At 37.8% G+C, this 17,013-nt stretch overlaps 1 protein-coding gene across 2 annotated transcripts in view; it reads right to left on the bottom strand.

Annotated features, from left to right (window-relative positions):
• The window catches only part of LOC121877257 (dymeclin-like), a gene marked incomplete at its 5' end in the record, with an annotated part of 45,782 nt that extends 29,030 nt beyond the window's left edge, over positions 1-16,752 (bottom strand). The window contains 6 exon segments of one of the 2 annotated variants that reach the window (XM_042382909.1): positions 2,534-2,841; positions 7,142-7,330; positions 9,661-9,788; positions 13,074-13,260; positions 16,313-16,443; positions 16,606-16,752. In XM_042382909.1, the coding sequence (XP_042238843.1) occupies positions 2,534-2,841; positions 7,142-7,330; positions 9,661-9,788; positions 13,074-13,260; positions 16,313-16,443; positions 16,606-16,752 (1,090 nt within the window). 2 annotated transcript variants of the gene reach the window in all.
• Between the last annotated feature and the right edge of the window lie 261 nt (positions 16,753-17,013).

Below are 17,013 nucleotides of genomic sequence, written 5' to 3'. Positions count from 1 at the left end.
GTAGGTTGTCTTCCTCCATGAAGGAGAGGACATCCACTCCCATGCTACGCGCTCCCCCCCAACACCAAAGAGAGATGGTAAAACCCATCTCCCCCAAGTGTTAGGACGTAAAAAGTGATTAAATTTTTTTTTTCAGGATTAGCCCACCAGGGCCTGGGGGAAAAAATATAATTAATAATAATAATAATAATAATAATAATAATAATAATAATAATAATAATAATAATAATAACAATAATAAATAAAAATTAATAAAAAAAAAATATAATATTATAATAAGGATGATGATGATAATAATAATAATAATAAAGGACCATAAAAAAAAAATTCAATACTGTAGTGAGAAACGATATATGTATGTTGTGTTGTCAAAGTAAGAGAAACAATTGAGACCCTGCAATTGTGTGTAAATGATGCCATATGACAGCAGGGTCTACCATTAGACAATATATTATGCTTCCAATATCTTCCCTGTTTGGTAGCTGTCTACTACCTATTGCAGTCATGAACTGTATACTGTACTGTACATTCAGCAGAGTGGAGTGCCTGCCTACTGTTGGCTCATGACTACAATATCTGCTGGCGAGTACAGTATATACAGTATAGTGTATTGTACATGTAAAATGGTGTTTGCGTAAATAAATACAGCTCTTGCGTCAGTCCATGTGAGATGTGTAATTTACTCAGGGAAAACTTTTCCCATTACAGAATGGAAAGCTCCATTCTTGGCAATGACACACAGCTCTGGAAATTCTTTTTTAATAACTTAATTAGAAATGATTTTCTACTCTGATATAAACATTTCTTACATTTCTTTCACAACAGAGAATTTATTCAGAATCATTATGGTACCAAATTCATCTAACATACTGTAATTAGAACAGATGCTGTGAATAAAATTTTATACACTTTTTTGATAGCTGTAAATATTTTCGCTCATACCCGCGTCCTAAATTTCATGGGAAAGTGTTTGTCATTGCGAGACGCGACAACGAGATTCGTAGTTTATAGTCGAGATGAGATGCATAGTTTACTTTCAAAAAACTTTCCCTAGCACCCAGAAACATTCTGGTAATGTGTGAGTGTCTCTCCATGAAAGATGCATAGCTTAAGCCCCTGGAAACTTTTCCCAGTACAATATCCAGAAAAATTCCAGGGATGTTAGATTTTCCTGGTTCAAGAGATTTGTTTCATTAATCAGAAATCTCTCATTCCTGGAAGTACTGTGTAGCAACTAATCCGGCCAATGGGGAGATTACTACAGTATGTGTATATAAACCAACTCAATAAAGGAATGGTTAAAATAAATAAAAAAGTAAAAATAAATAAATAAATAAACATAGGGAATTGATACCGAAATCTTGGTTTACAATCAAGCAAAGATTAGGTTATTTCAGTTACAGTCCATGATCCATGGGTGTTGAAAAGCTGGGATATGGACTTCTGATGTGTGTTATTGGTGACAAATAGACATGTCTCTTCATTAAACTATACCAGATAATTAATTTCTGAATAAGTTTATAATTTTTTCTGTAACCATGAGGCCCAAAAGGCTGACAAGTGAAAGCATTCATTTACCCAGGACTCTGGATTAGCTCCCTTCATTTCCAAGCATCCATTACGGATAAAGGAGGAAATGCAAGTTGAACAATATGTATTTGACTATAAACTGGAATTTCTAATAAAAATGAAGAGAGGTAAGTGACTGTCCTGGGGTTAGCATGACTGGAAATTGAAAGGGCTGATTTTGAGTAAAAATTCTGAATTAAGACTTAACAATCATAGGGCACCCTGCTGTGCCACAGTAAGACTCTTTAAGTCTTAAACCATCAGGTTACCCAATGCTTCCAGCTGTTGATTTTTGTTTTCCTCATTGTTGTATACAAGATGGAATAACTGAATCAGGGATTAATTCTGGATTTCTTAGCTGAACAAAAATGTCTGTTTACCATTACTCGTGCTTATCAGGTTTCCAGATCTTATACTTTCAATTCCTGTGGATGATGGACTGTAACTGAAGTGGTTGAAGATGTGTTTTTTATTATTATTTTTTTTTTTATGGGGAATAGCCCACCTGGGCACAGGTCATCGACCCACAACAGGGCCTATGGGGCGAAAAAATAAGAGTAAAAAGTAATTAAAATTAGAAAAGAAAAATATTACTGTATTATACTAATCTACACCACGAAGCTGCTGGAAAACCAGCTTTTTAAAGTGAGACAGATCGTATGAATGTGGAAACACAGAAGGCAGAGCATTCCACAGTTTGGCCGAGTGAGGAAAGAAGGATGTACTATAACGGGTTATTCAAGTGTGACCGACATCCACACAGAAACATTGGGCACTGCAAGCAAGACGTGTGTTACAAGCCCACTGCCTTGCTGGCAGTACACAGGATGCCAAATCCACCGAACAATGCCCGTTAAAGTACCTGTAAAATAGAGAGAGTGAAGCAACATTGCGACGAAGAGAAAGGGAAGAAATATTATCAACTAAAGGAGAAGAGTCAATAAGACTACAAGTAAACACTTACTATATCGTGAATTGTTTTGTTGAAGGAATCATCTTCAGAAAGGATGAGTAAGATGATAAGTGACATATAGATATGATGGGAAGTACTGTCTGGAGCATGGTAGAGAGTGTGGAGGATTGGAAGAATCAAACTCTCCATGTCTGTTCGGGACAGGACGTAGGTGCGGAAATCTTCATTTTTATGAAGGAGTAGGTACAGGAGCAGCGTTGTCTGGTCATCATGAAGATGAGTACACAAGGTCTTGTATAATGTGGCAAACTCTAATTTGAATGTTGCCACTGCCTGAGTTGGTGTGCTTTCTGCTGGATCTGAAAGTGTTAAAGGGATGAATTTCAGTTTGTTTCTCAGCAACAATCTGAATCTAAGGAGTTGATTATTCAAAGGAGATACACAGTGAATGGCCTTGGGTTCAATTTCCTGCCAGCGAGAAGGAATCGGGGTCCCATTTTACACACTCAGTAATATAATGGGATATTTTGAGTGCTTGCAGATGGTGGGACAACTTTTTAGTGGACTAGCCTCTTGCCATATTGGGTGTGGTAACTTAGCAACTGCTGAATGTTAAGAATTAGGAGATTAACACCTGCTTAGTCACCCTGTATCACAAAAGGGAAATTCTTGAAAGGAGAGAGAGAGAGAGAGAGAGAGAGAAAAAAAAAAAAAAAACACCCACACACACAGAGGAGGCCCTAAACAGAGAACATGGTTCAGTTACATAGGGTTTCAACTGCCAATGTATCATTCATTAATTTAAATTATGGGAGATGAAAAATTGATTCAGAAATACCCTTCCTTGCTGAACCTAAAGCCAAGTAGCTCATGTAATACAAGGCACCTCACCAAGGGATACTTGAGTTCACTGGACAGAGCTCCCCAATGTCAGCCAAGATTAATGTTATTCTTTTTTAGATAAACAGTTCACCTGCCCCTACCTAATGTGATGTCAGCCTGAAGTAAGAGGATCATGACACAGAGGTTATCCTTAAAGATCATAGATCTTATTATAGCAGTGACAGTCCAATGCAGTACCCACTTGCCAACAGCCTCATTCTCTATGAATTTGTGGTTGAAGTTGAAGAAACCACTGCCAAGATCAAGCCCAGTTCCACCTAAATACCAACCCAAGAGGGATCTGTCACCAAGAGGGATTTAGGACTGATTCCCTATTTCTGGCTAATCTTACATAACCCAGACAGCTCTCATAATACTATCCAGTAAACTCCCTCTAACCCAGACTCGCTCAATTCAGATCCCATTGCAATAGGACTGGGATCTAAAGCTGCGTACACACTGATATACATTGTTGCACAACATTGTCTCTGGACTGTTTTGCGGCTGTCTCGGAAAAATTGCAACAGTCCAGAAACACTGTCTCAAGACCTTGTACACACCGAGATACTTTATCCAGAAACAGTCGTGCAACCATGTTTCTGGACTGTTGCACGACTGTCTCACAACAGTCCAGAAACATGATATTGGATGTTTCTTGTTTCCCATCCCATATGGGAAACACAATACAAAGTTGCTTAATCTGGTGTATGTAATTGATATGTGCATGCCACAAAAAAGGATTTTCACAGTTTATTTATTTTCTTATGCAATTTCATTTAGTATTATTTTCCCCTTTACAATATGTCAAATATTATAATAAACTTACTTTTACAAATTCCTTCAGGGCATAATTGAGAGCATCACACACTTTCTGAACGACGGCAGATATTGCCTGTTTGACACTTTGAAGGTATACATCAGGCTTGTAAACGAGTTCCCACCTGGCAAGATACCTTATTGTTACTGCCAGATGTATTTTGGCAGGGATTGAGGCTCGATAGTCTCTGTTTTGCTTTGTGATTTTGGGACCAACCATTTCCAGTAATATTTCAAAATCTGAAGCTGTTGTTCTAAAAAAGGTTTTAAATCCAGCTAAATCTTCTAGTTTCAGGTCTGTCATTAGTGTTTCTCCATATGTTGTTCCTTCATCCACCATCGTTCAGGACTTTTCCTTGCTCTCCGCCTTCTTTCTTCTAAGGAAATAACAACACAGGCACCCGCCACAGCGGCCACTTTTGCATCTACCGACACGATGACATCAACTTCTCTAGCCGCCAATTCATCGCTCTAGCCTGGTCTGGACATGCAACAATGTTTCTGGACTGTCTCGCGACTATTGCAAAACAATCGGTTGACAGTCCAGCAACAAGGTTTACCGATTGTTTCTGGACTGTTTCACAACAGTCGCTAGACAGTCCAGAAACAATGTTGCTGTCTGTCCCAAGTGTTTCTGGACTGTCTCGTGACTGTTTCAGGATTGTCTCACAACAGTCCAGAAACATTGTTGCGTGCCTGTTTCTATTCAATGTATCTTGGTGTGAACGAGGCTTTAGACCCCAAATCCGGTTAATATGGGAGAAAGTTTGCATAAGCAGGGGCTACCACCTTGGTGGAGGTGGTTGCTGAGGAGCACTAAAGTGAAGTGTCTAAGAAATATAAATATTGTGGTGTACTGAACAGTACATAAAGTCAATGAAATTAGCAGTGAAAACATAATCTCCTCTCCACCTTCAGTGTTGTACATTGTAAGTGTTGTATAATCAATTCCTGCTTCATTATTAATAAAAATAAGTACAGCACTTTATTATTAACCTTTACTATGTGCTTCTGTTTTTTGTAAACAGACACAATACAGTGCAGTATTAATATATACTTTGTACAATTCTCTCTTCACTCTCCCATAATATTAGGCGGAGGCCTCAAGCAAATATATTTACAGCTAGAGAAAAAGTGTAACTTATATCCATAGCATCTGTTCTAATTGTGTTAGGGTGATGAATTTGGTACCATAATGATCCTAAATAAATTATCTGTAAGGTTGTTACAATAAAAGATTCTAAACAAAATATATTGACACAATGACAGAAAAAATGTAAGAAATGTTTATACTGGAGTCTATAAAATCAGTTCTAATTAAGTTACATACAGCATTTTATACCAATATAATCCTGAATGTTTATATAAATAAATGTACAGAAGGTCCCTGGGTTAAGTACGTCCGACTTACAAACGAGGTTAAACTATAAATTTACAGTATTTTACCCGATGACTTATTTTTTACTTTTATTTACTGTATTTTGTCATTCTATCCCTGCTTTTCTCTTAAATTAAGTGATATTATATATACAGTCAACCCTCACTTTACGCGGTTAATTCAACCCACAGGGTACCGCGGAAAGTGAGAAACGCGTAAAGTGAACGACATAACATATGGGATTAATTGAAATAGAGACCGGGCCGACCCCCAAACTCCACTTTTTGACGACACACAACTATGTTGTAGTAAAAATATTATCTTAACTTTATGATGGTATGCACACACAATAAATAATTAAGAGAAATATCAATAATATTAGGTTTTTTAACACTTACATTAGTAGAAAAGATGGCTGGGCACACGGGGATGGGGGGTTGGTTCCGAGGCAGAGGGCAGATTATTGGCCCTCACCTGTATCACTTGTATCAATTGTATCACTATCCACCACAGAGGCTTGCAGGGCCTCTTTGTCAAACCCTCAAAGTCCATATAAGTCCATATCACTATAATTATCACTATCACTGACTTGGGCCGGCTGTGGTGGGTGGCGGGTGAAGAACTCAGTAATGTTTTGATGACTGGGCGACCTTGTGCGCACCATGCTCGCACCGCTTACACAACATGGCGGATGGCGGGAGAGGGCGGGAGGTTTGGATCCAACAATGGCGCGGCTCGCCAGCCGCTCTCCGAGTAAAGGGGTACACGCACCGCGGAATGTGAGCATTCCTGTTTCGGCAGGGTACCGCGTAAACGCGGAATGTGGGACCGCGTAAAGCGAGGGTTGACTGTGTATATATATATATATATATATATATATATATATATATATATATATATATATATATATATATATATATATATATATATATATATATATATATATATATATATATATATATATATATATATATATATATATATGTATGTATGTATGTATGTATGTATGTATGTATGTATGTATATATATATATATATATATATATATATATATATATATATATATATATATATATATATATATATATATATATATATATATATATATATATATATATATATATATATATATATATATATATATATATATATATATATAAATATATATATATATATATATATATATATATATATATATATACTGGTGGTTATGGAAAAGTTTGCATAAGTAAAAAAAAAATCATTATAAATTTCTCCCAGACAGAGGTCAGTACTACATCACGTGCTGACAGCCATATGAAGAAAATTTCATATCTGCAAATCCATATCACAAAAATAAAGAAAAAGTAAAAGGCTTTGTAGGAATGATTTCTCAATACTGATAATTTTTCTGCATCAATGTCTCTATGAAGAGCATGATACTGTACCTCCTAAAATCATCTGCACACAGAAAATATTACACCAATGATACCGTAAATGATTTTCTCATATATTTTCAGCATACAGTATATTTATATCAAAGAATAAAGCTTCAAATCTTATCAATATTCACTGTTAATTTATAGATATAGTATACACAGTACCATGGAAGTTCTGTGCATGTAGCAGTGCTTGCCGGTAAGGGTTCCTGGTGGTACGGTCAGCGGTATAGTGGTTGGCTAACACCAAAAGCAATAACACACTCTGTGATGCTAGTGGTGACTCAGGTCCTCTTTTAGTAGTGTCCTCTCCATTCCCAACTAGCCCCAGGGTCAGAACATTCCACAGTCCAGCTGAAGAAGAGTTATTGTGATAAAAAATATGAACCTAGACCTACTAAGAGAGATTGTAATGGGAAAGTGCATTTAAAATATATAAAGAAATATTGTACAGTTTAGATAATTCTTCAACTTTTTATTGGTTCCAGTGCTGTACCATATAAAGCAATAAATCCTTTCATGAGTGGGCTTTCTCAGCCCCTAACCCTTTCATATTTTTCTTTTTTTTTTTAAGAAAAAATAAACTGCAGAAGGTTCTAAACTTATTTATCCACCAAAATTGCTGTCAGGGGTGGATCCAGTAGGGGAGGTCCTGGGGGTCGATATGCTCCGAAATTTTACGTGTGACTAGTGACAGCCCTCGTATACCAAAATTTATCGTCCATGGTGTCTTATTGTTTCCCACAAAGTATGCACAGATAGTTGTTTTAGTTACTGTACATATATATTTTTGTACAGTAAAAAGTAATTGGTATTGATCTCAGAATATCTCCTAATATCAAGTGAACATGGCTTCAAAATGCTCATGATATTGGTCAGATTTAGAAGAGAAAAAAATTCTGGGGGGCTTATGGCAACCCCCCCCCCAAACCCCCCATCTGAGTGGGCTCGCTGTGGTGGCCATGTTCCCCCACCCACAAATTCTTGGACCCCCCCTTTTAATATTCTTGGATCCGTCCCTGGCTATTCTAGGAAACAGGAAACATAAATAGTGTAGAGGATCTTTTATCTTTTCCAACCAAGGATCATATTTGGCTTCATATCTATTTGAATTTCAGTGTTACAGTAATTATTTGTGCCTTTTTTTATGTAGCTGTAGACATAATACCACATGTGAAATTTTTCCATTGGTATATGAATGATGGGAAGTGGTGCACAGAGAGTTGAAGGGGATCAACTGGACTGATAGTCTCACTCACATTGTTCTGTATTAACATTGTTGTAATGTAATTACTGTACAGGTGTTGACCATTATACAATTGATCAGTTTTACGATGCTAAAAAATTAACATCATTTACCACTATGCGATGGTCGTTACCCGAATGCTTTTCCTGCATTGTCACTGCTATGAAAAATTAATGTGCAATAACTAGCAATATTCTGAGATACGCTGACGCAATCTTGGAATGGTGTAACACGTGGGAGGCTCTGCCCGTCCCCGGTGACTGCCAGACTAAGCAGGGGAACTGTGTCACATCACCCAGAGGATGGCTTGCGTGTGGAAGAAGCTATTCTTTGTTCATAAAATAATATAGTACAGGGGGTCCCTGGGTTACCAACAAGTTCCATTCCTGAGGACGTTCTTAAGTTGGAACACGTCATGTGATACCGTACTTACAGAACAACGTTTAAAATCCCACTATATCATAGCCTAAGCTTATATACATCTAAAATCACTTAATTTAAGACAAAAGAAGAAATATAATAACAAAATATAGTATATAAATGTAAAAATAAGTCATCAGGTAAATAAAATACTGTACTATAAATTTCAAGTTTAACCTCATTCGTTCGAAAGTCAGGGACCCCTGGTATACTGTACCAGTAAATGTGAGGAATAAATAAAAATAATAATAATAAATAAAAGAAAAGAAAAAATATTGCATTGCCATTTGGCAATTGTGTCACTATGCATGGGACAGCAAGTTGAGATCCCCCACAGTGCTCCCACCTCCCCTACTCTCTGTGTTAGCCCCCATGTAAGAAATATTTATTCCCTTTAGGTTTTTGACCCTATGATAGTTTTTTTTTTGCACATTCTGTATGAACGATTGCTTGTGCAAATAACAGAAAAAAAAAAAAAAATTACGTGTGGCTACCCAAAATTACGAGTTGAAAAATAGCCGCTGAGAGTGTTAACGCTGACTCTTCAGGGTCTCAGGGACAGAACCTATTTTTTCGCATAAGTTTTTACTATTGCTATACAAACGATAACTTTACGATGGCTTTTCGAAGTCCCTAACCCCATCGTATAATGATCAATAAATGTACAGTATGTACTGGAAAATCTAGACATGCAGATGTCTGGTAATTCAATGTATTACTATAATGTATCTATACACATTAACAGTTATTATCTATCATCCCAGCTGCCAGTATAAGTGGCCCAGTAATCTCATAGTTCACTCTGAGACCAAGTTGCCAAATGGTTTATGCTGAAGTTATGGTATGCATGGAGACAAATAAAAGAGAGGAAATTTATTGCTTTTGATTCTAGATTCTCTGCAACATTGAAGGAAAAGGCTTACAAGAGCTAAAATAAATTAAAAATTAAGAGAGACTATGTAACAATGCAACACAGTAACAGGTGAATAATTGAAAGAATAATAATAATGTTACATACAAGCCAATCCAAGTACAACACTGCCACCTCCATCTTTAGCTGGAGGTTTGTCTTGTGCCATGAAGCGTTTTAATAATGTCTTGACAAACAGACAAGCATGGATGGAAGCACGGCCAGTCATCAACATTCTAATGGAAAAAAAAGACAGAATCAGATTAGATAATTTCAGGTTATAAATCATAACTCCCAAACAGTAATATCCAGGTTCCATTGTCTCTCTAATAACTTGAAAATAAATTACTATGTGTCTTCTCTCCTAAACTTCCAAAGAGAAGAAAACACTTAACAGTGTAATTAATTGATTGATTGAAGTAATAACATCTCTAGCGATGCAACACCGTAAGTCAAAGGCCGCCGAATTAGAAGATAAAAACAAATAGTGCAAGACAAACAACACAAATAGTAAATTGCATAGAACTTTCGCTAAAACTAATTCAACATTAATAGATAAAACACAAACCCTGTGCAGAAGGTTGGCTTCCTCTATGAAGAAGAGGACGCCCCTCCTACACTATCTGCTCCCCCCCATGAGCACCAAAGAGAGGTGCTTGACTCAACAAAGACCTCTAAGATTGGGTGGGGCACTGCACCAGGTGTTGAACAGTCAATGGGACCAGGCAGTCATCATAATGGCGAGAGGGTGCTCCTATCCATTAAAACACCAGGAGTCACCCATGTGTGGCCAATGTGGAGGCGGGCCAAAACAGTCTCTCAGCGGTGTGACAGTCCCTCATATCCCAAAGCACCCAAAACAGAGTGGACGCCTCAGAGCTTGTTTCCTCCGACATCATCCCACCCGCACTGCCAACTCGAGTGGATGGCAACTCTTATTATTGGCTTCATATTGGAGAAAGGTAGACCGGAATTATGTCCCAGAAGGCGAGAAGCAGCTGCTTTCATCTCAGCATCAGCACGCTCATTCCTTTTCTCCCCCACATGGGCCAGAACCCAGCAATAACTGATGTTCTGGCCCCGACGTTAAATAAGAAGCAGCCACTCTAAAATAGCTACATCCAAGTAGCTAAAGCCTGGAAAGCACTGTGAGAATTGCTAAAAAAATTTAAATTGTTATGAGTTTGGGTAAATATAATCTGGGGGTAGGTAAAATACCTGAAAGCTCTGTCGTAAAAACAGATGCCAAAGTGGGGAGACCACCCTCCCGACAGAAGTCGGGATACACTACCCCAAGGCCCACACCTGCATCTGACTTATCGCCACACCCATAATCCAGTTTGGGTCTAACTAGCATGTGGTAAAGGTGTAGTAGAGTTCCTCATTCAGCATCCCACGATGTGTACCCAAAAAACTCAATAAATTTGATAGCATGCTGGCAAGACTCTTTGAGGTAATGAATATGTGGCTGCCATGTAATCCAGTTGTTGAAGATAATGCCCAGAAAATGAGTCTCTGTGACCCATCGCACAAGATGACCATAGAGCTGTAGATCGGGATCTGGGTGAACACCTCGGAAGTGGCAGAAATGCATGGTACCAGTCTTCAAGAGAGAAAATCTGAAACCATGCTCTGAGGTCCAACGTGAAACCTTGTCTAGTGCAAATTGCATGCGACGTTCAGCCACTGACATGCAGGAAGCTGCATGCCAAATGAACAAGTCAACTACATACAATGAGAGTGATACACCACCTGGAACCGATGCTGCTACCCCATTTATTGCGATAGCAAATAGGGTCACACTCAAAACACTGCCCTGAGGAACCCATTCTCCTGAATAATGTAGTGCTGACATTTCTGTGGCAACACTTACCCTATAAGTGCGATGACCCAAAAACTGACTTATAATTGATGATAAGTTTCCACACAAGAAGGAGGAGAAGTGGTAAAGGTAAGCCAAGAATAACTTACAGAGAACTTGTTAAAAATAACTTCACAGAGATAAGAGTCTGAGGAGAGAATTAGCAAGATACTATGCAGCATGGAAAGCTGCCATCAGGTAATCATGGTTAACCCACACAAGTGTGGAAAATGGCTATAAAATAGTGATGACTTTGAAATCACAGTAATAGGTAGTATGCAGCTATCAAACAGGGAGGTACTACCACCTGGGAAGATATTGGAATCATAATGTGTTGTCTAATGGTAGACCCTGCTGCCATATGGCACCACAAAAATTGTGACCAAGTCCCAGGTTGCTGATCTGACTTTCTGTCTCATTTACACACAATTGCAGGGTCTCAACTGTTTCTCTTACCTTGACAACACAACATACATACTGTACAGGTATATCATTTTCACTGATCTTTTATTTATTTATTTTATTATTATTATTATTATTATTATTATTATTATTATTATTATTATCATCATTATTATTAAAATTATTTTTATTATATTATATTTTCATTTAATACATATTTATAATTTTTATTATTAACTATTACAATTATTATTATATTTGAATCGGGGGTGCTTGAGGGGAATCTTGCTGTTTATCCCAAATTTGCTAGCCCACACACATTAGTCTTCAATTAGAATATGACGTCCCATGTATATGAACCACTGTCTTGCATGGCAGTGAACAGTGACATCACCCACATAACTCTGATCTATATATACTGCTCATGAATATGATGTATTTCTTTGTGTACGAACCTCTGTCCAGCATGGCAGTGAACAGTGACATCACCCACATAAAAATGACCTATATATACTGTTAATGAATATGATGTATTTCTTTGGGTATGAACCTCTGTCCTGCATGGCAGTGAACAGTGACATCACCCACATGAATCTGACATATATATACTGTTAATGAATATGATGTATTTCTTTGGGTATGAACCTTTGTCCTGCGTGGCAGTGAACAGTGACATCACCCACATGAATCTGACCTATATATATTGTTAATGAATATGATGTATTTCTTTGGGTATGAACCTCTGTCCTGCATGGCAGTGAACAGTGACATCACCCACATGAATCTGACATATATATATACTGTTAATGAATATGATGTATTTCTTTGGGTATGAACCTCTGTCCTGCGTGGCAGTGAGAAGTGATACTACCCTCAGTGTCAAGACCTGACTGAATTACTCAGAATAGGCAAACAGTACTCCAATATACATTATTCATTTCAAATTCACAATATTTCAGCTTAATTATAGGTTAAATAGGCTTTTGTGAGGTGGCAGGGAACCTACGAGTACTGTACTGTAATTATTATATGAGTTCCAAATGAACAATTTTACAAATAAAACTGTGGAATGTAACCCACTCATAACTTTTCTCAGATCAATCTTTTAAATACCTGTATAGCTTCATCTTCTGGAGTTAAGAAATAGATAAAGATATGAAGCAAATGAAACAATGACCCTTCTTTAAATATGCACAAAATGACCACGATAGACTTGTTTTAAAATACATAATCACAAAAATTCAGCAGTTACACTTACTTCAAAATGGTTAAGTAGCACAACTCTCCTGATGCAAACACCAATGCTGAAGTTAGAACAAGGAGTGTGGTGGTGGCTTCATGATGGAGTGCATAAGTGAGGTCAACCAGAGGCACATCCACTATGACCTCAACTAGACTCGTCACCAGATCTTCCACCAAATTTGAGTTATCTTCTGGTACTCCACCTGATTTGGGTTGACAAGAGCATATGTAATTAAAGAAAATTATCTTTCCTGTTTGTTTTAAATGTCAGAGGTAGATCAAATGATGTGGGACGAGTAGATAGAGGAAGAGGAATTTATTGGATCCACAATAATATTCAAACACATTGACAAACTGAGAATTATGTACAGTATAGTATGTAGAATATTTTTAATTTTTTTGCTAGATGCACAAAATAATAGTTTGCTTGTCACAAATGAGAATGTCCAGGGCTACAGCATCCAAGGAGTAAACATTTTAAAGGCGTACAATGGTCCCTCGGTTAACGAGCACAATTCGTTCTAGAAGGTTGCTCGTTAACCGAAAAACTCGTTAACCGAAACCATTGTTTCAATGGGTTTTTGGGTAATTGGTTCCAGCTCACCGAAAATTGCCTAAATTCAACAAAAAAGGTAGTAAAGTACACTTACTTTGAGGTGTGTATGTAGAAGGCTCCTGGATGATGATGATGATGGGAATTAGAATGGGGGTGGAGGAGAAGGGAGAAGCGAAGGCATTGGGGTGGAAGAGAAGTCACCCCATGGCGCCATTTCACCCATAAAATTTTACTTCTCTTGGTGTAATTCAAGATTATTTTCTTTAAATCAACACTGCACTACATTATATATTGTCAATATGTAAAATAAATTTCAAAATGACCAATAATTTGACTGGAACACAGAAAAAAAGCATTTATGTTGAAGAGAGTCTGAAGCAAGATGTTACCTTCGCTGAAAAGACACAGAGACTGACGCCTGTATGGTGTGTTGACAGGCTGTTTGGCACGCTAAAAACTAGTTTCCCTGTACTTAAATTATGTTAAATAATTGTTACAATAATTAAAAATGTTAATATAAGACTTTTACAATTATTGAATAGTACAAACTTCTTGATATTTACTAAAATAGTAAGGAATTTAAACCCTAGAACCGATTACTGTCTTGGCGGACTAATACGACAGCTAGTGTGCAGACGAAAACATGTTGAGGGGCGCTCGTAAAGAATTCGTTAATCGAGGGAATGCTCGTTAACCGAAGTTAAGAATCCTATGGAAGGTAATTCGTTAACCTAAATTTCGTTAACCGAGGTGCTCGTTAACCGAGGGATCACCGTAATTATATATAATAACACCATAGTCTAAGATTCGCCCCCTATTTTAGCAGGGGGTTATTTAGGAAACTGTTACCAGTAACATATAAAACTACACAGGAAAAGTAAACCACTGGAGCACCTTAGCTTTTGTCTTTATTCAAGACATCTTCAAAGGCAACTGAATTTACAGGGACTGTGAGATGCTTATACAGTGACCCCTCGTTTAACGAACACCTCGGTTAACGTAATTTCGATTAACGAACTGCCTTCCATAAGGATCTTCAATTCGGTTTACGAAGTTCTCAACATGTTTTCGATTGCACTGACCGGGCAACCAGCTTTAGTATCAGTCCGCCAATACATTAATCGGTTCTAGGGCTTAAATTCCTTACTATTTTAGTAAATATCAAGAAGTTTATACTATTCAATCATTTTAAAAGTTTAATATTCAATTTTTCAGTCATTTTAACAATTATTGAACATAATTGAAGGTAAAGTGACTAGTTTAATGTGCGGCATCCAGCCTCTTAACACAGCAAACAGGAGTTAGTCTCTCTCTGTTTTCACTGGAGGTAACATCTTGAGGATTTCAACCAGAATTGTGGTCATTTAATATATTTACATATTGACAGTCTGATAATTTAAAAATACATGGGTGAAATCCAGGGGCTTCTGCATACACACCAAAATAGTGAACACTGCATTTTGTTGAGGTAGAAATTTTCATTGAGCTAAAACAATACCAAACAGTGAAACTGTAGTTCGATGCTGCTTTGATTAACGAATGACCTTCTGGAACGGATTGAGTTCATTAACGGAGGGGTCACTGTATAACATCAGGTCAGGTTCAGTAGCATGGGATCCACTAATTCACACACCACCACCACTACAAATGAAGGAAGAGCTTATAATAAAAATGGGTGACATTATAACAGGTCAGGTCAAAAACATGAGACCCACTAATCATCTAACCTACATCCACCTCAAATGCTTTCAAGCATTTTTAACCTTAGGCCAGTTGTTGTTCATTAATCAACACAGTACCACAACATCACACTGTGAGTTGGAGAGAGGGGTGAGGGAGGGAGGGAGTGAGAGGCAGGGGGGGACAGGGAAGGAGGGGTGCAGGAGGGGGAGGCAGGGGGCAGGGAGGAAGGAGGAGGAAGGGGGTGCAGAGTGGGGGACAGGGAAGGGGAGAGGCACTATAAAAATATTAATTACATGACACCTCAAATAATAAGGCAATTTTTTCATCCAGACCTCTCCACTGAGAGGAGGCTGGGTAGGCTTACACACATCCTGTACACGATCTCTCTCTCTCTCTCATGTCAATCCACAATGTTGTGGCAAAATCATTTTAATTATGAGATCCTGTACTCAAATGTACTAAGTTAATTACTAAAAAGCCATGGAAGTAGGGTAGATGATTAGTGGGTCTCATGTTTTTGACCTGACCTGTTATTATGTCACCCAATTTTTTAAGCTCTTCCTTCATTTGTAGTGGAGGTGGTGTGTGAATTAGTGGATCCCATGTTACTGACCTGACCTGGTGTTATGTAAGGTCACCCATTGTATATAAGCCTCCAGTCCCTGTAAACTCAGTTGCTTCTGAAGATGTCTTGAATAAAGACATAAGCTAAGATGCTCCAGTGTAGTTAGTTGACCGAGAGGTAGCAGTGAACAACACACAGTGGCGGCAGGGCATAGACTGAGTGGATGTAAACAAATCTGACGCACCAAGCAACGTGTGGTGCATTTGGTGCAGAATTTAACAAAATCATGCTCGATTTAGTGAAACAGTTCAGTAAATCGAGGAAAAATAACGGAAATTCAATTTAGTGGAAATTTCGATTTAACGAAAAGGGGTGGCTCGAATTAGTTAGTTAAATCGAGAAAATACTGTATGTGCCATATACTATTTCAATAACCTTGTTCTAAACCCACCTTCTTCTGTGGAGGGTGGGGATGTCTGCACAACTTCAATCACTTCCTCTTCAGAAAGATGTTGAATATGTAACTTGCATACACAACGAACAATAAAGAGTGCATTGTATGCTTGCCATGTAAACACACTACTGTAAAGAGTGGGAAATATTACAAAACTGGTACTGCATTACTAGGACATTAAGCCCATGGAAAACCTTCAAATTCTATGCACAGTATATACACCTTCTACAATACTATGATAGTCCTATATCAGTGCAGCCAGGAGAATTTTCATTAAACCAAGCACTTACTTGTCACACTGTGCTGACGCCTTGAGCTCTGTTGCTCTGGCAAGGAATACACGGATTAGGGCTGCCACATTGCCACTGGTTGCATGATTTTGCAGAAGTTCCATGTATAGGGGTGTCACAGATTCCTCCAAAAGTCGATAGTCTGAACTGCAATTTAATATCACCAATAAATTTGTTAACATGGCACAACAAAAGCAACAAAGACACGGAGACAGGCCAAGAAAGTTCGTGGCAGGAAAAAAAAAAAGATAGATTGATTCTGAATTTCCAGTTTATAACTGAGCTTTAATAGAATTCATGAATATTCTTACTAAAGTCTTTGGGCTTAGAAATCAAGCAAACCCTAATCTAATGATGGTTGGGGCAATAATCCAAAGATTAGTCTTTCCTCTATAACCAATGCAACCC

The sequence above is a fragment of the Homarus americanus genome, unplaced genomic scaffold (assembly GCF_018991925.1).
Source record: "Homarus americanus isolate GMGI-L3 unplaced genomic scaffold, GMGI_Hamer_2.0 scaffold367, whole genome shotgun sequence".
Lineage (NCBI taxonomy): Eukaryota > Metazoa > Arthropoda > Malacostraca > Decapoda > Nephropidae > Homarus > Homarus americanus.
This window is presented reverse-complemented; position numbering and strand designations above follow the sequence as displayed.